The sequence below is a fragment of the Alternaria conjuncta genome (genome assembly GCF_024043145.1).
Source record: "Alternaria conjuncta strain BMP 0040 chromosome Unknown scaffold_15, whole genome shotgun sequence".
Classification (NCBI taxonomy): Eukaryota; Fungi; Ascomycota; class Dothideomycetes; order Pleosporales; family Pleosporaceae; genus Alternaria; species Alternaria conjuncta.
Window position 1 is genome coordinate 413,595 of NW_026250104.1, and position 24,345 is coordinate 437,939.

General features: G+C 53.9%; 7 protein-coding genes across 7 annotated transcripts; 6 read left to right on the forward strand and 1 right to left on the reverse strand.

Moving 5' to 3' along the window:
* Positions 1-242: 242 nt before the first annotated feature.
* J4E85_009048 (uncharacterized protein) lies at positions 243-2,420 on the forward strand (the record flags this gene model as incomplete). The annotated part of the gene is made up of 3 exons (XM_051473272.1): positions 243-684; positions 740-2,024; positions 2,078-2,420. The coding sequence occupies 3 exons, from the start codon at positions 243-245 to the stop codon at positions 2,418-2,420; spliced, it is 2,070 nt and encodes a 689-aa protein (XP_051322935.1).
* A 159-nt stretch (positions 2,421-2,579) lies between these two features.
* Positions 2,580-4,254, reverse strand: J4E85_009049 (uncharacterized protein; the record flags this gene model as incomplete). Its single annotated transcript, XM_051473273.1, has 5 exons — positions 2,580-3,382; positions 3,447-3,503; positions 3,561-3,837; positions 3,893-3,968; positions 4,028-4,254. The coding sequence occupies 5 exons, from the start codon at positions 4,252-4,254 to the stop codon at positions 2,580-2,582; spliced, it is 1,440 nt and encodes a 479-aa protein (XP_051322936.1).
* Positions 4,255-4,922: 668 nt separating this feature from the next.
* Positions 4,923-6,823, forward strand: J4E85_009050 (uncharacterized protein; the record flags this gene model as incomplete). Its single annotated transcript, XM_051473274.1, has 7 exons — positions 4,923-5,204; positions 5,255-5,530; positions 5,578-5,712; positions 5,757-6,369; positions 6,420-6,608; positions 6,656-6,695; positions 6,748-6,823. 7 exons carry the CDS (start codon positions 4,923-4,925, stop codon positions 6,821-6,823), a joined length of 1,611 nt encoding a protein of 536 aa, XP_051322937.1.
* Positions 6,824-7,994: 1,171 nt separating this feature from the next.
* On the forward strand, positions 7,995-10,607 carry J4E85_009051 (uncharacterized protein; the record flags this gene model as incomplete). Its single annotated transcript, XM_051473275.1, has 1 exon — positions 7,995-10,607. The coding sequence occupies one exon, from the start codon at positions 7,995-7,997 to the stop codon at positions 10,605-10,607; it is 2,613 nt and encodes an 870-aa protein (XP_051322938.1).
* A 302-nt stretch (positions 10,608-10,909) lies between these two features.
* J4E85_009052 (uncharacterized protein) lies at positions 10,910-11,821 on the forward strand (the record flags this gene model as incomplete). The annotated part of the gene is made up of 3 exons (XM_051473276.1): positions 10,910-11,171; positions 11,405-11,489; positions 11,554-11,821. The coding sequence occupies 3 exons, from the start codon at positions 10,910-10,912 to the stop codon at positions 11,819-11,821; spliced, it is 615 nt and encodes a 204-aa protein (XP_051322939.1).
* A 448-nt stretch (positions 11,822-12,269) lies between these two features.
* Positions 12,270-14,576, forward strand: J4E85_009053 (uncharacterized protein; the record flags this gene model as incomplete). The annotated part of the gene is made up of 1 exon (XM_051473277.1): positions 12,270-14,576. The coding sequence occupies one exon, from the start codon at positions 12,270-12,272 to the stop codon at positions 14,574-14,576; it is 2,307 nt and encodes a 768-aa protein (XP_051322940.1).
* A 7,283-nt stretch (positions 14,577-21,859) lies between these two features.
* On the forward strand, positions 21,860-23,496 carry J4E85_009054 (uncharacterized protein; the record flags this gene model as incomplete). The annotated part of the gene is made up of 4 exons (XM_051473278.1): positions 21,860-21,924; positions 21,993-22,839; positions 22,957-23,286; positions 23,344-23,496. 4 exons carry the CDS (start codon positions 21,860-21,862, stop codon positions 23,494-23,496), a joined length of 1,395 nt encoding a protein of 464 aa, XP_051322941.1.
* Positions 23,497-24,345: the final 849 nt, after the last annotated feature.

The window sequence follows — 24,345 nt, forward strand, 5'->3', positions numbered from 1 at the left end:
TTCACCGGAGCTAAGCCCTGACCCTTGCACCTGTTTGTCTAACTTTTGGGCGCGACGTCGATGCGCGTGAGGAGAATACACGACTACGCGCAATTCTTTGACCTCGTCCATTAGCGGCCCGACCATTGCATCCCCGGGCGCGACACGACTAGACTTTCGCGCGTTCTCGATATCTCGCCGACCACAACAGCTCCATCGCCCATCAACAACAAATACCAGAGCTCTCCTCCACACCCGCCATCATGAGCGGCTTCACATTCGGCGGCGCTGCCAACAACAGCGGCGGCAGCAGCACTCCTCAGAAGTCGCTGTTTGGCGCTGCACCCTCCACTGGCAGCGCGACGCCATCTCTCTTCGGCACCGCAAACAACACCTCGAGCACACCAGCTAGCAGCGGCGGCGGCGGCCTCTTTGGCGGTGGCGCAGCTAATTCAGGCGGCTCAGGCGGTCTTTTCGGCGGCGCATCCAATACACCTGCATCCAAGCCTGGTGGTGGTCTGTTTGGCGGAGGCTCAGCTACACCCGCCCCATCCTCAACACCAGGTTTCGGCGGCGGTTTTGGTTTTGGACAGAAGAAGGAGGGAGATGCGCCAAAACCAGCTGGTGGACTCTTCGGTGGAGCTTCAACTGGCGCCGCGCCAGCATCTTCCGGCTCTCCATTTGGTGGATTCGGCGGAGCAGGTAGTGAGTAGCTGGGCATATCTGTGACATCCAACGCGACTGCTGACATGTCGTCTAGGCTCGACACCAACAGCTACGCCAGCAGCAAACAAGACGTCTTTCCTCCCTTCCACCACTCCAGCCGGCGCACCTCCAGGTGGAAGTCTATTCGGCCAGAACAACCAGTCTAGCGGAGGCACATCCTCGCTGTTCGGCCAAAAGCCAGCAGCAACCTCTGCGTCCTCCACACCTGGTCTATTCGGCGCTGCATCTGGACAATCTGCCGCAAAGCCTTCAGGCGGCTTCAGCCTAGGAGGAAACACAGGCGCCTCGGGCGATGCGAACAAGCCCGCTGCACCTGCGTCTACTCCCTCGGGCGGCCTATTCGGAGGTGGTCCGTCAGCGCCTGCTTCACAAGACGCGCAGGCTTCCAAACCCGCAGGTGGTCTCTTTGGTGGGTTGGGCAGCAGCACTCCCTCCTCGACACCCGCGAAGCCATTGGGAGGATTTAGCCTGGGCACAACATCCGCTGCTCCAGCTTCTACGCAGCCCACTGCAACCTCGGGCCTCAGTCTCGGTGGAAACAACGCTGCGTCATCTGGCTCTGCAGCACCGAGCCTATTCTCGCCTGCGGGGGCTTCCACACCAGCATCTACGGGCGGTGGCTTCAGCTTTCCCAAGCCTGCTGCTCCTGCCAGCACCGCTGCAACAACTGGAGCTACAACCACTGCAACAAGCGGTGCGCCTACGACAACCGCATCGTCAAACGCATCCTTGTTCCCCAGCCTTGGAAGTGGATTGGGAGGCGGAAACACTACATCCGCTGCTTCTGGAGCTGCTACCACCACCACATCTGGAGCCACTCCCAGCTTGTTCAGCAAGCCTGCAGGAAGCGAAGCACCAGCAGCGTCGTCCAACACCACTTCACAGCCAACTCCAGCCCCTGGAGCGACAAGCGGAAACAATGCAGGCCAAAGCGGACTTGCTGCATCAACCGCCGGACCCGCACCATCAGCGCAATCACGACTGAAGAACAAGTCCATGGACGAGATCATCACCCGCTGGGCCGCCGACCTATCCAAGTACCAGAAGGAATTCCAATCGCAAGCCGAAACAGTCGCATCATGGGACAGGGCACTCGTCGAGAATTCCGACAAAGTCCGCCAACTATACTCCAAGACCTTCCAAGCCGAGCGTGACGCCGCCGAAGTCGAGAGGCAGCTAACGATGATGGAGGAGAACCAGCAAGAGCTCGACTCCTACCTCGACCGCTACGAAAAGGAGATTGACAACCTCATGAAGATGCACGGTGTCAGCGGCAAGAACGAGACGCTTCGCGGCCCAGACCAAGAGCGCGAGAGGACGTAAGTTGTATCTATGTCCCTCAAAATTTGCACAATGACTAACAATCACCCAGCTACAAGCTCGCCGAAAAACTGCAAGACCGCCTCAACGAACTCAACAAAGACCTCACGGAAATGATTGAAGAGATCAACAACACATCGCAGACGCTCAGCAAGACCGGCAAGCCAGACGATCCCCTCACGAAAGTCGTCCGCGTCCTCAACACACAGCTTGCTCAGCTTCAGCTTATCGACTCGGGGGCCTCGCAGCTCCAGGAGAAGATTAACAAGGCGCAGAGGGAGGGCCAGCGTGTTGGTGCTAATGGCTGGAATGGACTGGGCAGTGATCCTTCGGCTGATTTCATGAATAGTATGCGTGGCGGGAGGGCGAGCCAAAGGTTCGGTGGTGTGTCATAGGGGGCTTGATATGAGAAATATAGGATAGGGTAGGATAGGTCTTGTGCTCTTGATGGATGGATGGTAGTATGATTGCATAACAATTCGGCGTTGTCAAGGCGTTTGTATTAGCTCCTCGAGCCGCGAAGTAGAATTCTAGTACAACAACTCCAAAGTCGACTACACTTTCTCTACCTCGCCTTCACCCCCCGCAAACCTCCCCTCCTCCTCCCCCTTCCCCCTAACCTCAGCATGCACAACACTCCCCTCCCTCCTCCCCTCACTCCTCTTCTGCCACCAAACCCCGCCCGCACACCACACCCCCATGCCAATACTAACCGCAATCATAGCCCACATACCCCTCGTAAAATACGGCGCCATATCCGCCCCGTAGAACAAAATACTCCACCAAGCATTAATCGCATTACTCCCCATATTCATACTGGCTATCACCACGGCTCTCAGACTATCTTCTTCGTACCTTAGCACATCGTTCGCCCACGCGAAGAACGTGGCTTGGCAGGCGTATACGCTGCCCGCCCAGTAGTACATGCCGAAGTGGATGGGTGTGGAGTGTGGAAAGGCGAGTATGAGCGCGGAGGTAATTATGCCGGTGGCTGCGATCCAGTAGCCGACTAGATACCGTTTTCCGCCCATGAAATCCGTGAGGGTCGCCCAGAAGAGGGTTGATGCTATGCCGACTGCTGGGACGCCGGTTGGGTAGTTGTTGTTCTGGGCTACGGTGTATGTTTCCGTTGGATGAGAGCGCATGTACAGTTGCAACAAGGCGTTTGTGCTGAAGGATTCGGTTTCTCCGGCGAGGATCCACAGGATGACGAAGAAATACCAGTACCACGTAGAGAAACAGTGTTTTAGGAAGGAGAAGGAGATGGGGGTTCGTTCGCTGACTTCGGGGACGCGGGATATGGCGAGTGCCTTTTCGGTGGCGGAGAGGTAGGGGGCGCGGGTGTTGCGGGGGGTGTCTGCAGAGGTAGAGGTATGAAGTCAGTACATATCTCATATGCATTTCGTATAGCCAGGACTTACCGGGGAAGAGCAGGAAACCGTAGAGGGCTACGGGGAGGGTTATTATGCCGTCGATTACTGAGAACGATGTTAATACATGTGTATGTAGATGCATGATTAGAATTGAACACTTACTAAACAACCACCTCCACCCACTCATCCCCCTCAACCCATCCATACTACTATGAATCCCCGTCTGGATAAACCCGCCTATCATCGTGCCTGCCAGACCCGATGCAGTGAAGATGCCGGATCTTTTCCCTAGCTCTTTTTCTGTGTACCAGGAGCCCAGGATGTAGTGGGTTCCTACAAAGGTGGAGGATTCGAAGAGCGCTTGGAAGAAGCGGATGGCCATTATGTCTTGCGGCTTTTGCGCCGCGGCTGTTACCATTGTTAGGCCGGCCCATGCTACCTGTGTGGGTTTGTTAGAATACGGTGAGTGTGAAGGGGGGTGGAGAGAGGTGTACCATGCATGCTGGGAAGAAGTAGCGGGGTTTGATGTAGTAGAGGGCTATGTTGCATGGGACTTGACCTATGGTGTATCTGAGGATAGTGACAATTAGTAGAGGTTTCTCGTGTCTTTTTCCTGCATGCTCACTCACCCAACAGTGAAAACAGTGTTGATTTGATTGAGCTGGTTGCCTTTAAAGCTCAACTCTTCCCTCATGCCAGAAACATACGCATTGTTGAGGTTTGTGCGATCAAGATAGTTCAGGAAGTACATGAGACAGCAGAAAGTAAGGATGAAGAAGTCGAGCTTCTGCACCAGCTTGCGCTCGCCTGGCGCATTCTGGTCGCCTCGAAGATAGGCGATGAAGCTGTTGGCCATTTTGGAGATTGTTATCTCAAAGTTGAGATGTTGCAGTGTTGACCTCAGCTGAGCAGAGGTAATGCGCCTCGTCGCTGAAGATATGAGGTTGCGCGACGAAAGACGATTCTATCGCGTCTTCAAGCAATCGCCGTTATCAGTTCTGTATGTAGTCTCGAATCTCTTCGGGTGACATTGTCCGTCCATGCATGAAAGGACCGATAGACGCTGGGAACGAGATATGGATGATAGTACGCCACTTATGCCTGACTCGGAGCTTTCACAATCAGTAACCCTCACCGACGATCATGACGCCTGTGGTTGGATAGCTGATTGCCGGTATCGGGTGCTTGGGCAGGCGTATCTGAATCTCAACACGGCAGGTATATCCTCTCGAGCAACGGCAGTCTATCTCGGCCGACTGAGCGGCATGTCTGCTAGGAGTTAGTCTGGCTTGGGCGCGTGTAAATGCGGGGAATGGTACTGTCGACGCCTTCGATGGCTTCGGTTCAGGGCCGCCATCACGTATGGACCGCGGCGCAGATGGACCCGAGAGTGGGGAGGATAGGAATACGGAATGGCGAAGGATACGCACGGAGATGTTTACAAATTCCTCTTTTAATTCAATAGACTTGGATACCACAATCATCCATATCACGGTAGTTTGGTGTTGCAAAAAGTCCTGAAGTATGACATCTGAAGCGAACTGGGAGAAAGTTGCCGCGGGGAAGCGCGCCGCCCTCGCGGAATCCATTCCGACTCAATACCGCATACCCCAGGACAAGTTTCCACCGGAATCACAACTCGATGTCACGACGTGGCCCAGAGAATCTGGATGGCTTACGGAGTCAGAACTCGCGATCACTGGGAGCACCGCGTCAGATATCCTCGAGAAGATCGCGTCGAAAGCATGGAGCGCCGAAGACGTCACGGTCGCGTTCTGCAAATGCGCCGCAGCAGCGCATCAACTGGTATGGCAGAGTTTTGTGGAGTAGAGTTGAGGTGATCTGATGGATTATAGACGAATTGTCTCAGCGACGCCTTCTTCGATGAAGCGGTGCAACAAGCTAAATCCCTCGATGAGCATCTCGAACGAACTGGCAAGACCGTAGGACCGCTCCATGGCCTGCCTATATCGCTTAAAGACAACTTCAACGTAAAGGGGAAAGACAGCACCGTAGGCTTCACCTCGTTAGTGAACCAACCGGCCGAATACGATGCGACGCTGGTAGAGATACTGCGTCGACTGGGCGCTGTCCAGTATTGCAAGACCAATGTGCCAACAGCCATGATGATCGTACGTACACGCGCATATGTAACGAGCTGAAAACTGACACGACACAGGCAGAGTCCGTGAACAACACATTCGGCCGTACCGTCAACCCGCTCAACCGCAAAGTCACGTCTGGTGGATCCTCAGGCGGAGAATCAGCCCTCATCGCATTTGGAGGGAGCCCTCTGGGTGTCGGAACAGACATCGTTAGTACCACTTTGCACTAGACCTTCAGATCTAACAATACCAGGGCGGCAGCTTGCGTATCCCAGCGGCATGTACCGGTATCTTCACTCTGCGCCCCTCCTTCGGTCGCTTCACCACACAACGATGCAGATCCGGTCTCGCTGGCCAGGAAGCAGTACAATCCGTAAACGGACCCATGGGAAAGACACTGTCGGATATCACCATGTACTCCAAAGCCATCATCGACGCAGAGTGCTGGAAGCTAGACCCAAAGATGCTGCCGATACCGTGGCGGCACGTAGATCTTCCTAAGAAGCTTAAGATCGCGGTGCTTTACAACGACGGTATTTGTTTGCCTACACCGCCTGTGACACGTGCGCTGAAGGAGACGGCGGTCAAGCTGAAGAAGGCTGGGCATGAAGTTTTGGCTTGGAATCCAAAGTTGCATGCTAAAGCGATAGAACTTCTGGGGCGCATGTTCGTCGCTGATGGAGGGAAGAGCGTTGAGGCTTTACTCGGCGTAACAGGCGAGCCGTACCGGCCAGAAATGCTCCAGTACAAAGACGCAAAAGAGCTGGGTGTCTATGACATGTGGAAGTTGCATACGGAGAGATCTGAGCTACAGCGGCAATACTTGGAACAGTGGATGGCCATTGAGGGACTCGATGCCATTCTAGGTAGGCAGAGAACTGGCTTTGTTGAATCATTCGTTTCTAACAATCATTAGCTCCAACAACCCCATACTCAAGCGTAGCGCACGGCGACTTCAAATACGTCGGATATACCGGCGTGTACAACGTGGTTGACTACTCTGCTACGTCGTTTCCTTGCGGAATCTCGGTCGATAAGGCGTTGGATAAGTATGCGAGTGACTATAAGGCTCAGAGCGATTACTGTCAGGGTGCTTATGATAGCTGTAAGTGGCACATCTTCTCACAGTTGATAATGACTAATGAATACCAGATAATCCTGAACTGCTTCATGGCCTGCCGGTCAGTCTGCAGTAAGTACTACATGAAGCTTCTTTGTGGTGATGATAATGCTAATCTTTGTAGGCTCGTTGCGCAACGGCTGGAAGAGGAGAAGGTGCTTGCTATGACTGGGATTGTGCTTGAAGCGATACGGTCGTGAGGATATGGCGCACGTAGTATGATATACCTCCAAGATACAAGAAGCTCTGCAATGCCACGACTGCCGTTTCCACGATTTCAGATAACGTGGGTGAGTGTCGCACTTGCCCTTCAAGTCACTGGCGCCTTTTGTATGCAGCAACGGAAAGAGCGAGTCCAGGGCCAAGTGCGTCAGGCAAGTAAACCGAGCTAGCTCAACCTCCATGTTGTCGCACTCACACGACACCGCTTCCACACCTTCCAGTCGTCCATCCTTTGTCTCATCGCTACAACGACCAGCTTCTTCTACACCCTCTACCTCCACCGCCCTGCTTGCGCCTACCTGCAAGCAGTCGAAGCTGGTCGTCTCATATTCATTTTGCATCTCACCTTCTAGGCCGACTTCTCACTCCAACCCTCTAGCAACTCGGTCGGCAAACTTCATATGAGCGCGTAGACTGTCGTCTCTCGTGTTCACACGTGTTCGACGTCTCAGACAGACCAGTACAATTGATCGCTCACTTAACAACATGACTGAGCCTGAGAACAATGCCTCGAAGGCGTCGAGCGCTCCCCCAAAGACGACGAAGGCGCCGGAACGCAAGAAGCTTGGAACACGAACGACATCGGACAGACTTCCCTGGCTCAGCAACAAAACTTCACAGGCCGTGGCTGCAACGTTCACGGATGGTCAGAACAGCACGACTGTGGAAAGCCCATGCAGCTCGCCTGTAGATGGTCACGAAAGCCCTAAGCCGTCTCCATCACCAAGCACGCGACCTAGCGGCAAGGTGACTGTCGCGACTACGATTCAGCCCATTATCACGACCAGACCGATGCCACGAAGGAAGTCATCAGTACCAGCGGGCGAACGTCGGGTTCCATCAACGGCTACTAGTAGCCCCTCTCCAGTAACGAGACATCGACAAGCCCAAACGCGCCGTTTCTCATTGGCGACTAATACAGTAACGCCATTAAGATCGGCGCATCGAACGTCCATATCGCAGTCACATGAACCACAAAAGAGGCTTTCTGTCGTAAATATCAAACAAGACGTTGACGAGTCAGGGGTCAACCATGTGCACGATGCTCGCCCTCGCGCTGACAGCCTCGCGCCGGTCCCGAATCATCTTCAACAGTCCAGCACGTCAGATTGCACCAGCACACCCCCGGCAGTCATCTCTAGAGTCACAATGTCTCCCACGCAACCGGCACCAGCCCGCGTTACCTTCGAGCGGGCGGCAAAACGAAAGATTAGCAACGCAGTAGAAGACTTGGAAGACATGGTACAGGAAGCTGCCGCGGTTGCAGAGGTTGCCGATGATCGGGGCCAAATGGAAGAACTGTACACGATTATCGAGGGGGCGAGAGACGCCGTACACGACGCTACCGCCGAGCCCGAATATCTCATGACAACTGCTCTTCCTCTGAAGGTGTCTGAGTCTTCGAGCTCGCCTTCTCGCACTCACAACGTACTCCCGGTTGTCGTTGATCGGACTAATCTGGATGATATCGCCCCCGACGTCCGTCTGCATGCTGACCTACCAAGAGCATCAGTGTCTTACGACTGGGCCTACTCGAATCAGAATGCGCGAAAAGAAAGCAGTTCTTCTACGTCGTCATGTTCGTCCAGTGACCGCAAAAGCGAACGAGACCACGTCCATGCCGATCTGCTTCTACCCAAGCTCGTTCAGCCAGCTCCGAGAGAACATGTGGATTTTGTCCTCCGTCCTGTGGGTCGAGATGAGTCTCGTGGTCGCTCTCGCCGACGCCACCACGGTGATTCCACAAGGCATCGACATCGACGCCACCACAGCCCAGAGCTTGTGTGTCGACCCAAGCCCCGGTCCGAACCAAGAGATTCAGGCTTCGGTGAAACCGAGTGCTCATCCGACGAAGATGATGTGCCATCGAAACCATACGGCGGTGAACTCACTGTGCGGGAACAGGCACACCATCATACGTTTAGTCTTCATCGACATCACCGAAGACAGCCAATTGCGAGAAACTGGTCTACGGGCAAGAAGCGTCTGACCGCCAGTATTGCATGTATCAACACAGCTCTGCTTGGCATCATCGTCGGTATCTACGCCGGTGAGGTACCTCGAATTCAGTACTCTCTCGCGGACGAACGACACATCGTGATCATAGGCAATGCAGTGCTCTACGCTGGACTTGCTATCTCGACCTTCTTTGCTTGGACACTGCCCCTCCTACACGGACGAAAGCCCTATATCCTCGCTTCTCTAGCGATCGCCTTGCCACTTCAGTTCCCTCAAGCTATTGTTGTAAGCGGCTACCACAACAAGGAGGCAAAGTATCGTGTCGGCCTTCTGCTATCGCGCGGTGTATCTGGTTTCGTCCTCGGTTTCGCAAACGTCAATTACATCACTGTACTGCTTGACCTCTTTGGGGCTTCGCTACAGTCCAAGAATCCGCACCAAGAGTTCGTTGTCGCGAATGATGTCCGCCGCCATGGTGGGGGTATGGGTATGTGGCTGGGTATCTGGTCATGGTGCTGGATTGCTTCCATTGCCGTCGGCTTTCAGATTGGCGCTGCGATCATCGACCGTCTATCGCCGCAGTGGGGATTCTACATTATCGTCGTGATTCTGGCTTTTGCCTTGGTCCTCAACATCACGACTTCGGAAACGCGACGCGCACCCTTTCGGAAGTCTGTAACTGAGGTGTACGACAGAGACGAGAACTATATTACCAGGCGCGTGAGTCGGGGTGAGGTAAAGTTACATATCGAGACCGAGGGACCGAAGTATTGGTTTGAAGAAGTGTGGGCGGGTATCAAGCTCATGACAATGATGCTCTGCCAACCTGGCTTCCTCGTCCTGGCACTCTACCTGGGATGGATCTACGCGCAGGTGGTACTTGTGATTGTCCTTCTCGGCGCTCTCTTGTCGCGAGACTACCGATGGAAACCAACAAAGGTGGGCGCAGGCGTTATATCGATAGCTATTGGCGCCTTCCTCGCCATCCCCTTGACGAAAGCCGGCATCTTCTCCCGTGAGCGGAAAAGTGCGTTCCGCACCGACTCGATGACTTTCCAGAAGCAAGTTACCTGGTCGAGCCATCTTGTCCGCCGCGCCATCTTCACGCTCACGCTTCCGCTGATGGGCATGGCGTACACTGTCTCGTCGGCTAGGTGCCCTCAGCCATGGCTTGTACCCATTATCTTCGCTGGCGCTGTAGGATTCCTCAGTATCCTCGCCATAGCCGAATGCCATGGCCTGATGATGGAGACGTTCGATACATGTGACTTGCAACCTGGAGTCAACACGCGACATCGCTTGCAAAGCATGGCTGTCCAAGATCGCAGGCGAAGGACAAACTACACCTCCTTTCCACGTGTTACTGCTGGTATATTTGCTAGCCAGATCATCGCTTTCGTCCTCGCCGCTGTCGCAACCATGGTGGGCGGCAACATGACGCGAAGTCTTGGCGCACAAAAGTCCACGGGTGCTACGGCGGGCATTCTCTTTGGCATCACTGTGCTTCTGATCCTTGTTCTCTGTCGCTTCAAGTCCGTACAAGTTATACCCAACCACACATTCGGAACCCGTCGCGACACGGCAGCCTGGCAGGAATTCAAGGACCTAGAAAAGGTCGGCCGGGGCAGTGACTGGAAAGCTGTTGTGATTGGAAACCCCAGTGGTAAGATGAGAAGGATGAGTGTGCTTGAGCTGGGCGCATTGAGTCGCTGGACTGAGATTAGAAAGTTAAACTTTCTGATCAAAGGTGAGATGTTGGGACAGCCCAAGGAGAAGAAGCGGAGTTTCGATGGTAGTTGGTGATGGTGTTGTGAGGAGATTGTTTACTACTGGAGAAGTGTTGTATAACCTGGAGATGAGTACGATAGTGAAGCACGTATTTCTCATGATACAACTATAAATCTCTCACGAAAGTGACCTCATTGTGACTAGCATGGGATTGTTGAGGTTGTAATGGCAACATGGTTGATCCCCTGAGCCGGCAAGCGGCGACGGCGCACGGACTCCGCTGAAAAACCAAGCGTCACTGCCGAGCTCCATCCACCCTCACGAGACGAGCAGACGACCGGCGACACCCCATCTCCCCTCAGTCAATTCGCATCAACATGTCTCTCGCTGCATCACGTGCCGCCATACGGCAATCGACGTTCGCCGTCCGCCGCGCTGGCATCCGCAATGCCTCGACGACCGCCGAAGCCACCAACACTGTAAAGGAAACCGCGTCAAAGGCACAGTCAAAGGCATCAGAGGGTCTCACCAAGGTCACAAGCTCGGCGAGCTCAGCCGCACAGAGTGCCGGTCAAGCCGCCAACAATGCGACACAGCAGGCCACTGGACGGGTAGGAAGGATGGTCAACTTCGTCAACGGTCAGTCACACCATCTCTGCGGCGGGGGAGGGTATCAATTGGCCATGTGCGAATTGCGTGCAGTAGTCTGAGCTGAGAGAGCAAGTTGTGGAGTGCATTGGCTTGTCCGAACAGCTCTGCATGGCTTATCAGGCGCAGCCATATTTGCATGGCTCACCCGTGACAGACGGATAGCCGCGAGTCGCAGAACAGCGGAAAACTCCAAACTGAACTATCGACTGACAGTACTACAGGACTGGTTCCCAAGGCTACCTACTACGGAAGGGTCGGACTCGAGCTCGGCAAGCTTATTGCCCACCAACGAAGCATGCAACCACCGTAAGCCTCCCCGCAGCACCGCTCGACACACTGGAGTATCGGAATAATTACTAACTGCACCCAGATCCGTCCAGACGATGCAGAACTACATCCAGCCCGCCTTGAACGCTCTCCGCAACCCAACCTCGCTCTTCAACCGCGTAGCCAGCGAAGCCAACAGCGCCTCGCAGCAACCCGCCAACGTCCTTGCACAAGTCCGGAACATTCCCCGCGAACAATGGTACTCGATGGGTGTAGTTGTCGCCGAGGTGATTGGCTTCTTCTCGGTTGGCGAGATCATCGGCCGTTTCAAGCTTGTCGGCTACAGGACCAAGAAGGACGAGCACCACTGAGTGCGATGAGCTGAGGAAGCTACGACCACGACTATTACAGCATGCACAAAGGTTCCAACGGTAGCGAGCAGGACGACGAGGGGGCGGCGAGGAAACACTGTACGATTTGGCGGGCAGGGAAGCTGAGCAAGTGTGTTTGCGGTGCACTCGGGATGCAAGGGATCCGATACTGTATACTGCACATACCTCTGATTTAGATTCCATTTTCTACACATGTGCAATTATTGGCAATGCATCTACTTCAGTCCAAGCATCTACTCAGTCCAAACAACGATAATGATAGCTGCGTGAATGCTCGAATGATCGGCGCTAGTTGCGCCGAATCGCCGCGGCCCAGTTATTTTTCTGAGCGCATCCATCCAACTTTTGCAGTGTGAACAAAACCCAAGTCGCCATGCCGGACAGGATCTAACTCGCTCTTCTTGACTCTGCCCTGATCCCCGCCACTATGAACGTGTTCAAACTCCTCTCGCGATCCTCCAAAGCGGCGCCAAGCTCGTCCGCGCAAAAGCTTCCCTCCTCCGGCGCTGTCGCAAACCCGCAGCTGTTTGGCTACGACGACCCAGCACAACCGTCCGACACGTCGAATACCAGTCGCAAGAGGAAGAGAGGGCAGAATGGCCGGGATGCATCTCCTAGCGCAAACGACCTGCCCGCCGATCTCGACTTCTTCGGCGGCGGTGCAAGCAAAGAACCAGACGTAAACGGAAGCACGCTATCCAAGAAGCAGAGGAAGAAGCAGAAGCAGCAAGAGAAGAAGGAGGAAGAGGCCAGACTTCAAAACGATACAGAGGAAATAGAAGAGGACCCATACGATGTAGACGAGTGCAAGCGGATACTGCGCTCGCACAAACTCAAGGTTTCGGTCCTGGAAGACTTCGCGCCGCAAGCAGAAGAGCCAGTCAAAGAAAAGAAGTCGAAGAAGCGGAAGAAGGAGAAGGAGGTTAAGGAGAAGAAAAAGGATGCGAAGAAGTCGCTCTACCCGCAGCCTCTCACCTCGTTTGCGCAGTTACGGACGCGATACGGTATTTCGAGACGACTGGCGGAAAATATAGCGGAGCAGGGATACAAGCTACCTACCGAGGTGCAACTGGGAGCTTTGCCGTTGCTGCTGAGCAAGAAGGGGCGTGAGGGGTCGAGTGGTGCTACACAAGACGCCGAGGGCTTGTCTGGGGCTCAGTATAATGGGGATATCGATCTTTTGACCGTGGCGCCGACGGGCAGTGGAAAGACGATAGCGTTCCTGATACCGATTATCGATTCTCTGCTTGCGGAGGGCAAAATCCAGGATACGAAAGAGGGTCCTCGCGCCGTTATTCTTGCTCCTACCAGGGAACTCGCTGCGCAGATTGTCAATGAGGCGAGGAAATTGGCGAAGGGGACGGCGGTCAAGGCTACGCTTATGAGGAAGGGTATGCGAGTTGTGCAGGAGCCAGAAGAAGAGACGCAGGACGACGCAGAAAAAGCTGAGGTATCGGACAACGACGAAGATGAGTCCGAGTCGGAAGACGAGGAGGCGACAGCACCAAAGAAGAAGCAAGCTGGTCGACGGGCAGAGCTTGTGAAAGCTGCCATCTTGGTCGCTACACCACTTGCTCTGCTGAACGCCTTGAAGCGCAAGGATGGTACCGTCGCGGGTATCCCCAGTGTATCCCAACTCGTCCTCGACGAAGCAGACGTCCTCCTCGACCCTCTCTTCCGCGAACAAACCCTCGCGATATGGAACGCCTGCACGAATCCGAAGCTACGAATCGGTCTCTGGTCCGCAACAATGGGCTCGAATATCGACAGTTTGACAACATCTACCTTGAACGACCGCTGGACTGCCCTCTCCAGTTCACCTCCCTCCCAACGTTCAGACCAGCCCACCACAACCCTCCCCGCACGACCCCCCCTCATCCGCCTCGTCGTCGGCCTCAAAGACTCCGCCATACCAAATATATCCCACCAACTCACCTACGCCGCAACCGAACAAGGCAAGCTCCTCGGCCTGCGCCAACTCCTGCATCCAACCTCTGTTTTCACATCCACTTCGACCCCTATCCTCCGGCCCCCCTTTCTTGTCTTCACACAAACCATCCCCCGCGCCATCGCCCTCCACTCCGAACTCCTCTACGACATCCCGCCTGAAGCAGGCGGTAGTTCGCGGATCGCAGTCCTCCACGCTGATCTGAGTTCCTCGGCTAGAGATGGCATAATGACGCGGTTTCGTCGCGGCGAGATCTGGGTCCTTATAACCACGGATTTGCTATCCCGCGGTGTAGACTTCCGCGGTTTAAACGGCGTCGTGAACTACGACGTCCCGTCCTCTGCAGCCGGCTACGTGCACCGCGTCGGTCGGACGGGGCGGGCTGGCCGCGAGGGAGGCGTTGCTGTGACGTTTTACACTCAAGACGATATTCCGTTTGTTAAGCTTATTGCGAATGTTATCCGAGCGAGCGAGAAGATGAGGGGGGTGCAGGAGGGTGAGGGGAGTGTCAAACAGTGGTTGTTGGATGCGTTGCCGACGCCTAGTAAGAGGGAGAGGCAGATGCTTAAGAGGAGGGGTGTGGAAGCCAGACGGGCTGGGGGTGGTGCGAAGGGCAAAGATGGCAAAGGGGTCAAGGTGGATAGGATTAGTAGTAAGAGTGGGTATGATCGCAAGATTGAGAATAAGAGGAAGGGGGCTAGGGAGGCGGCGAAGAGGAGGGAGATTGGGGAGGAGAAGGGGGATGGAGGGAGTGCGGATGAGAGTGGGTTTGAGGGTTTTGATTAAATGCTATGGAGGATTGAAGAGTACTTGGTTGAATGTATGAGACAATAGCATGCGAGGCTTTTAGCTTTAAAACGTTCAAAACATTACATGTCCATATAAGTCGATGACGGTGTTTTGTGAGCTTTCTACTCGATTTAGAAGTAATCCATACAGGAGCTTTCATGGATGTGTGTTTAAGATCTACCTTGACCCGAGTTCTAATGTCTAGATGTCCTGTTCCTGTGGCTGAACATGTGCGTATAAACTGTCGATGCCCGCTGCATAACCTACAATTACACCTTAAATACACCATGATAGAAAGTGTTATTCCGTAACAGCAAAGATTGAGACACGACGGGTTATCTATATTCTCTACTCTTCTGATTGTTTTACCAAGTCGAAGTTGTAGTCCAAGGAGTTGACATCTGTGTGCTCCATCATAACACGATACTATACCATCACTGCGTTACAGGACGAATTCGCTTATCAACCCCACGATCTCCTTATGAGACATCTCATCCCCTCTTTGTCTTATACATCCATCACCGTCGACAAAGGGTAATCCCTCGTCTTGGGCCTAGATACAGGACCTTCACGCTTGTACATGCAAAGCTGAGGTGGGGCTTAGAGGACTGAGAAAAGCAGGGCGTTGGCTTTGGTATCCTCCGCAGGGTAGAGGCTTAGCTTCTAGATGAGTGTGTAGTTAGTGCTTCTAATGCAGCTTCTAATCTTCTCCTATTCGTTTGGCAGATTATGCAACGAATGGGGCATACAACTCGATGGTCTTTCCAAAGTTGCATCTGAACTTGCTTTTTCGGCCGTCACTTGCTGCCCATGCTCGTCTTTGCTCCACTCCTCAAACTAGACATATCGACGACGACGACGAGTGGCACGGAGAAGTTGACCGCGATATCAGCAACGGGTATGGTACCCATCGCTCATGTTGGAGAGTCTTGGTCGTCCTCACTTGCCAGGGTCCATGGGATTCTATCACCTCGGATAGCTCCGAAAAAGCAAACATAATCCCGTGCAGCAGTGCCAGCTGACGGGAAAAAGCATTTCCGGCGCTGTCTCTTGTGGCTTGCAGACGCACAAGGAATTCCTTTGTCCGTTCCATTCTCGACTGCTGGTATCCATTCTTCGCTTAGCCGGCACCCTGAGATCTGCTTGAGAGCCAGCCTCGGCCCAGTCCCTTGGCTGCCCAGGTCGATCGAGAGACGATCTGGTCTTTTGATGCAAGTCACCGGTTCGTACATCCCGATAGCTGGTCTAGGGACGTCAAACACGGCCGACTGTTGTTGAAGCGGCCCGGTTTTAGTCCTTTCATCGCACTCACGCTGTTACTTTGAGGGTGTGAAGGCATGCGAGCCTTGTGCGACGGCGGTCCTGAACTCCATGTCCACTTATGTCCGTCAAATGCCTCGTCCCGATCGGTGTCGTTGTGCGGAACCGCGCTATGAATCTCATTCCCAGTCGGCCTCTTGCTCCGGACTCCAATCCCTAAAGATCTCATTGACAAGCAATATGACCACGAGCTGACGCAGGTTGCGACGATTCCCTGGCTGAGTGGCCAGCGAGCTTATGCGTCGGAGGAAATAGGCAGAGTACTGCTGTGGTGGAACGCCGCGGTGGAACGAGAAAAGATGGGTGCTGAGGACCATGATTGAAGCGGGCGAACGCTGTGTTGACTTATCCATCTGCGGGCTGGTTCATAGATCAAGACGCTCTTGACCGTGCAATCAGCTTCGAACCGTGGGGGAGATCCAATCGCATCTTATTCGGCTCACACTGCCTCACAGATAACATGGGCCTGGTGGGTGGCGCTTGCACCACCCCGCATCTCATAGCCTAATCACTCAGCTGTTCAAAGGCGATTACAGGCGTCAATTTCCGCATGTTGCAAATTTCCGTGCATGTGTCCCTCTGTGGTCTGATGAGTAAAAGTCTCGAGTTCGAAAGACTCGGTGTCTGTCCGTAGAATTGTTCCAGACCGATGACTGGTAAGATCGCCTACCGCGTCTATCCTGTCAGCTGGGTAGGGCGGTTCGAGGCGTTTTGAGGCGTACGGATACGGGTAGCAGCAGGATCGTTTGGCTGCCGCTGTCGTGTCCACACCAGGAAGCCAAGAAACGTGGGCTATTGCCGGTGAAGTCGTGTAACCATGTCGCAGTGGACCACACCCGTCTGTGATTACGCGGACTCAATTCGATTATTTTGACTGGTCGTCCTCTTCAGTGCGGTTCTTTCGATAGAGCGCAATAATACGCTAATCTGAACGGCATCTCAGGACTGACATGATAAAATTGTGTCTCGTGCCACATTCCTATTTAGCTCGACACCGACGTACTTACCAATCTTTCTCTTGCGTTGTATCGACTTGCCGTTTAGGTATCTCAGCAGGCAAAATTCTGTATGCGAACCAGGGTAGCCGAAACGCAGTCCTCGGCCTGCAATGCAGGTCAAGCAAGGGATTATAATGGCGTGCATGCGGCAAGGCGCAGGTCTAGGGTACGCACAGCATCTGAAGTTCGTGCATGCTACACATCTCAACAGAATTGTGTGGGCCATATGGATGGCTCGAACATCCCCGTACGTGTGCGATGCGCGGATGTACCTGGAACCATGGACTGCGCAAGTGTTTCCTGGTGCATTCCGATGGAAGGATTTCGTGTTCATACGATCGGCAGATCTCGAAATTGGTTATTTTCGGACGGTCCATATCGCGTTACATGGTGTTGCAGGACAATGCAGTATCGGAGATACAGTCAAGCGATACCCCTAGGGTTTGTAGGATGTTATGCGTGCAGACCTATCGTCAAGGACTTTACGCAATTGTGCCGCACCCTCCCCAGAGATAGAAGGAAGTCTATTGCATGGCTGTTTAGTGTAGATATGAGATGTTGCACTCTGATTAATGATCCGCAAGACAGTATCGAGATGCCTAATCTTGATCAGTGCGATTTTAATGCTGGGATAGCATACATGTTTGCCAGTCCTTGTCTCATGGCCGAAAGCAGGATTGTCCTATCAGGTATGCTTATCGTCACAAGATAGTCGGCGCCACGAGCGGGTAACGCCTACACAGCCCTGCGGTCGACTTTTCTGTCTGCGTGAAATTTGCGGTGGATCAGTTGACGCGAATGAGAGAGGGTGTAATCCGATAGACGTTCCTTGCACGTGCTGTGGTGAGCGTCCACTCTGGTGTACCGTGGCTTATGCACGACATCAGAGATCGACCGAGGTCCTGTTAGACGACCGCTCGCTTCACTTGGCAGTCTTGTATATTTTGACGTGATGGAAATGTTCGTGGAAGTTATTGGTACTCGTCCCGTGGCAGCGAGTGGCTTGGTTGTCAACACATGCGCTTGGAGGGGTATGCCTTGTTGGAATGTCAGCAAAGATGACTGTAGATGCCAAAGACTAGGAACTCGATGTCTTTGTTCTACCTTCCTTCCGGAGGATCAGCTTATGCAGCTAAATAATTTTCACACCGTTCGCGAAGGGCCATGGCTATGCACAAGGACATAAGCTATCTGGGCGGGTTTGGGACCAGGTGTCTGCAGCCGCATACAGTGCAGAATATGGATAAGGACATCGTTATAGCCCCCAATCCTGGTCGGATTATAGTGGCCTCCAATCTCCGGCAGTGCGGGATATGTTCCACGCAATATGACGCGTCCAACAATGCCGCAGCTGGAAGCCTGCGAAGAATGTTAAGCGACATACCCATAGGCGGTTTTTTGCGCCGCACAACTGTGTCGCACGACCCCTTAGACTGTGTCGCCTTCCAAGCAGTATTACTGTTCGAAGTACGAGACACGTAGTGACGTGTGAGGGCCTGCAGAGGTGGCTCGGCTAGAGGTGGTGTGAGTGTGTGGGGAACACCTGGTCGAGAGCGCTTCGGGACTGGCGATCAGCACGATTGATTAGCGCGTCCTTAGCGTCCTCCAGGGACTCGCATGACCCTGGCCCCCGCGCGGAAGGTCAAGCATCGTACGAGACTGTAGCCACACTTGATACACTGTTAAGTTTAGCATACACCCGTACGCTTGACTGAACGCGTCGTTGAGTGCAGGAGGGCTGTGGATCATGTGTTGGCGAGTACGATAGGGCATTCATGTGCACAGGTGACTGATCGGCGCTAGTCTCTCGGTCGATCTCAAGCTGTTGTAGCTTCAGGCAAGCAACCACCACCACCACTTGACCCGCCGCGATCCGTTACCAGCCCACTTCTCTCGCCTTTGCTGTCTTACCATACTGCTTTGGGAGCACGCTTACGTCTTTCAATGGAGTGAGTCTCAAAGCACGCAAGACGCTCGCACTTGCGTGTGCCTTTTCAGGTCGCTTTCCTGGGTCGGTTGCGCCCCTCTCCGACCCAGAGGCAATGGCGGTTCCCCAAAACACTCCTTGCATGGCAATTCCACAACGCTATCATCATTCAGCTGAGTGCGGCAGGTATCGCCGATGAGAATTGTACACTAAGACCATAGGAACGGCTTGGCTGAACATACCGTTCAAGAGACACCGAGACAACGACGGTGCCCGTGAAAACCGATGGCCGAGTTGAATCAATGATTACATTATCCAAGGAAACACCAAGGTCTCACTTCGGGTCACCCTCGTTTACGGTGCACATCGTGAGCTAGGCAAGAGCAAACCCGGTCTTTAGGAAGGTCATCTGGACGTCTTTTGTTGAGAGGGTGCAACTCCAGTAAGAAAAGCCTCAGGCGATTCAGAACTCCAAACTTTACTTGTGTAGTCAGCTGCGACATCTTCTGGCGAAGACATCCTACGCTTTGTCCCCGGACCCAAGCTCCGGGTGAGTGGAGCGCATCAGGGCCATCACCAGCCTTGTCCAGCACTTGATGAACTCTCGACAGTGTACCACGTAAGAAACACACCCAATCTTGGGTCAAATGGGTCAACCATAACTGAGGATAGCTTCGCCTTGAGGCTGGTGTAAGCCCACGCTCAAATCACGATCTCATGTCTACTTTTGCCAAAGAGTTCCTCAATTCACCTTACGTTATCAACACTGAACGTCGACCCTTCGATTGACACCTTTGTACTACCTTCAAGTTGACTAGAGAAAAGCTGTGCGACGGCTATAGGGTGCTAGTCAACTTTCACAGGTCTTCGCCTGAACACTAGCGGAATGTATCTCGGATTTTGGCCGCTCCATCAGGCAGTCGAGCGCCTTACCACGACTTTCACTGATTAGACCCATGCCAGGTTTGTCTAACATGGAGCTACCATGACGCCTTGTACGTCGTGCTGATAGCGCCCCTCGTCGAACATTACGGATCTGTCATCGCTCCAGTAACACTGGAATGTGTTTCTCGGATGCATGAGATCTCGACAGCGAAAGTCCACCTGGTAGGTCTTGATAGTAGTTGAGGCTCAATGGCGCTGGACCCTGTTTCGTCTGTGGCGCAGGAGCGCTTAACATGAGGTACATTTGTGTATGGCTCTGGCTTTCGCGAGGAACCGGCAAGCGATCCGCAATATGTGGAGGATCCTCTCTGCCCGTGTCTCTGGTTAATGACGCAATAACCGAGACCATTCTGACAGCTGTCATCTGGCATCCGTGGGGTGTGATTTTCGCCTTGCGATGTGGCATGATGATCCACCAAGATCAATGCTCTTTTCCGCCTATAGTACAACCATTACTGACATTGGGCATCATCATGCTAAACTCACATACAAGGTCAAGGATATAAGATACGCAGTCTACATCTGCTCATCTGAAAGCCGGATGTAGACGTTAACGGGACCGAAAGGGAGGGCTTCATGCAGGGAAGCGCCAGCAGCCATGACCCATCTTTCGTTCGATCGCTCGCATGCTGGACGCCCACCCACCTTCGTAAATTACATGCAGTATGCAGCAGCAAGCCGTTTACATGGTTGACAGTCAGGTAATTGGATGCGCGTATGGCTTCCCGCGGCCCGACGACTGGATCTGCATAAGCATGGTATAAACCCCGTCTCTGCAGCGTTCTACACGACGTTTGAGTTTGGAGGCATGCGTACCCGGACCTTGTACGTCTTCATCCGGTGCAGGTACCTTTCCAACATTCTGGTCCAGCGGGACAAAGACAATAATTACAGTCAACCTGAAGCAAGGTAGCAGGAAGTCCAGGCAATTCGCTACTGTATACGGCAATGTCTCCGACGAAAAAGCCATCGGTCGACGTACGACCAATACAGGCTACTAGTGTCTAGAGGGACGGAGCACGCCAACAATATGGACCGGCGAGGCACATGGCATTGTTGCTCTAGTAGCGACAGACCGTGGCGACCCGTCGCTGTTGCAGGTGCTCGGCTACAGAGAATGGGCAATCGAGTAAATTAAGTGAACAGCCCCGGAATTTTTCCCGTTGGTCAGCGGCAGCGACACAACAACGAGGGCTGTCGTAGCATGAGTGTGGATGAGTGGTAATAAGTAATTAGCCGTGCCGGAAGCATGTACGAACGGAAGATGGAGACGCCAGCCCTGCCGCCAAAGGGTAACGAAGCGCCTATCGTCGCTATTGCGCCACGCTTGGTAAGGTCCGCTTGCAGCGGCTAGTGCATGGGACTCTAAGACGAGAGAGTGGGCAATTCAGGCCTAGAGCCATTGATCTCAGATGGTCTGGCGCCAAGCGGGGTCACATATTGACCAGGACCCATCGATCATCAGCCGCATCGTTCATAGCCCGCGCGTCGGCTCCGTATCAACGAGCTGGCGGCGTCAGGAGGACCAGTGGGCGATGGCAAAGGCATGTCAAGATTCGCCGTAGTGGATGGCGCGATGAGGTGAGAGTAGTGGGGAGGCGTGTTGTCTCGTGCCCCAACGGCACCAGCACCGGAGCGACCGCGGGGCGGTTACAATGAGGGCCCTTGTCAGCAATGCACCACGATGCAGTCGATCCCTGAAAGCGCTGCAGCTAGGGTGGCTAGGAATATGCGAGCGATTCAACGGCTGGCGGGATCCAAGCATGACGCTCGAGCTCAGTGGGCGCATTCGCTATTCCCGACTCGTACACACCCTGGTCACTACTGGAATTTCGCAACTACCTCATGCTCCAGCCATGTTCACACTACCCCAAAGTCTGCTAAGGGAATCTCATGCAGCTTAAACAGCGCCGGGAGCGAAACATGTCCTCGCCGCCCTAGCCCGCTCGCAAGCATCTGTTTAAATACCTGTCACTTCCGCTGCTTCCCCGATGCAAGCGGCTTTTCACTCCCACCATTCGATGTGATCTTCGTTTACCGTCCACCGTCGTAGTTCACGTTCCGCACTACCACACTCGTTGGCCGTCACCATGTTCTCTTTCCCATTAGCCTTGTTCCCCAATTGGAGTTGGTTTTGTATCTTTTTGGCTCTCTTGTAAGTCTACCATGGCTGCCACTGCCAGCCTTCCCCGCACTCCGGACGACACTGACTCGGTACCACAGTTTGTTTCGATATGTCAGATTATGGGTGAACCTGGCGAGCAACTGGACATACACACCCATGAAGCCTGTCGACGACCCTACCATCACATCAAAGGACATGACTGTCATCATCCCAACAGTTGCTGAAAACCTGCAACAACTAAAAGAGACGGTTCAAAGCGCATACCGTCTCGAGCCGTTGAGCCTCCTCCTCGTCACACCCGACTCGCGAGTAAAGCGTGTGTACCAGATGGTAGAAGAGCTGGGCAGCCCCAAGATCATTCAAGTTCTATCCGTCAGCCAGGCCAACAAGCGTCGACAGCTATGCCGAGCCATTCCCGAGGTCGAGACCAAGATCACGCTTCTACTTGACGACGATGTATGGTTACCGGAGAAGTTTACCAAATGGATTCTTGCTCCTTTCGAAGACCCATCTGTCGGAGGTGTTGGAACTAACCAGCAAATCCGCCGCTTCAACCGCTCCAGCATCTGGGAGTTCCTGGGTGCCATCTATCTGGTGAGGAGGAACTTTGACTGCACTGCCTGCAACTGGATCGACGGTGGCCTACCATGCTTATCTGGACGCGCCGTTGCCTATCGATCCGAGATCCTGCAAGACCCCAATTTTACCTACGGCTTCACGCACGAGACATGGGGCAGCGATCACTTCCTCAACGCCGACGACGACAACTTCATCACGCGATGGTTGTTCTCACACAACTGGAAGATCCAGATGCAAAACCACCGCGAATGCGAAGTCGAGACGACCCTCGAGGACGATTCAAAATATCTTCGTCAATGTCTGCGATGGGTCCGCTCCAACTGGAGGAGCAATCTGACTAGCCTGACGGAGGGTTACATGTGGATGGTGAGTGCCGCTAGTTTCCAATATTTGCACAGATTTCGCGTTGTTGGACGCCCGCCAAGCCAGCCCCTCTTTTGACTTCGCCGATTCGCGCTACCTTTGCTAATCCTTGCGCAATAGAACTACCCATGGTCCCTCTACGCCGTCTTCCAAACCACGCTTACGCAATGGGCCTTCCTCCTCGATTGCGCCCTCTTCGTCTCGGTCTACCTCGCGCTGGCGGAGGCAGGATACTACGCAGCAGAGGACGACAAGCAAGCCCATGAGCAGGACTGGCAGCGCAACCTTTTCTGGGCGCTGTTCCTCGCGCATTGGGTCTTCGCGAAGACGATCAAGCTAATTCCCCATTTGTTAAGAAACCCGGGCGACGTCCGCTTCGTCCCGGTCTCGATTCTTTTCGGCTATTTCCACAACCTGATCAAGCTCTACGGCTGCATCACCGTGACAGAGGTATGTCATGAATCATTCATCGCGCTCTTTTCAACCTTGCTGACGGCTTGCTATCAGACCACTTGGGGTACTCGCGAGGGTGCAGATGCCGACGACAACATCAGGATGTTGCCTATCCCGCCGATGGCGACAATTACCCCTCCCCTGACGCCTCCACCAGGCGGACGCGTGCTTCGCGAGCGAGGCGCCGGTTTTCCGATGATGAATTAGACGACGATTTTTCCCTTTCTGGCCGGCATTCCAGGCCCCGGCCGCGCGTTTTTTGGATGCATTAATGTTAGACGCATGTCAGTTTGAAGCATAGCATCTACCAGTACACGCATGGTAGAGCCGCGCTGTGTTGTTTCCTACTATTGAGCGTGGCAGCTCTCGGATACCAAAATGGGCCCGGTTGGATGCAAGGTGTTCAAGGAGTTTACGGCCATGGTCGAATTTGCAGCGTCTTTCCACGCGCCGTGTTGGTGAATACCCAACCATGTAGTCTACGCAAAAGTCACAACAAATGACAATGATGATGACCGTTATTACAGTCGCTCTGTTTGGTGCCTTCCTCCACTCTCAACGTCGCAGCTCGCTCCTGCCTTGCCCCGAGGCGCGTAGTCAGCCGCGACTGCTCTGGCTCCACGTCTCACAATTGTGCAACCGCGGCACAAAAACTCTATCCCAACATCACAGCTGTTTCCCGAGCAACACACGACCCCCTGGTCAGCCGTCTTAGGCGTCCTACCCGCGCTGCACGGCCTACAAGTAGCGCGAACCATCACCCGCATCGAGGACACCGCCTGCTTCATCGTTTACGGCAAAGATGTGGGAGTCTGGGCCGCCTCGAGACAAATAGCGGCACGTTATCTGAGACGGGCGCACTACGAAGAGGATAGGTAGGCAATACTTCCGAACGAACCACTCAAAGGCGGCAGGTGCGAAGGGCAGGTACCTAGGTACCCCTCGGTTTACGGGATAAGGGAATTGAAGAACCCACTCCCCAAGTCTCGGAACTACCTCGTATCTCCGCTTTCGGCCATGGCCCGCAGCATCGTTTAATCTGTGGCTTTGCGCAAT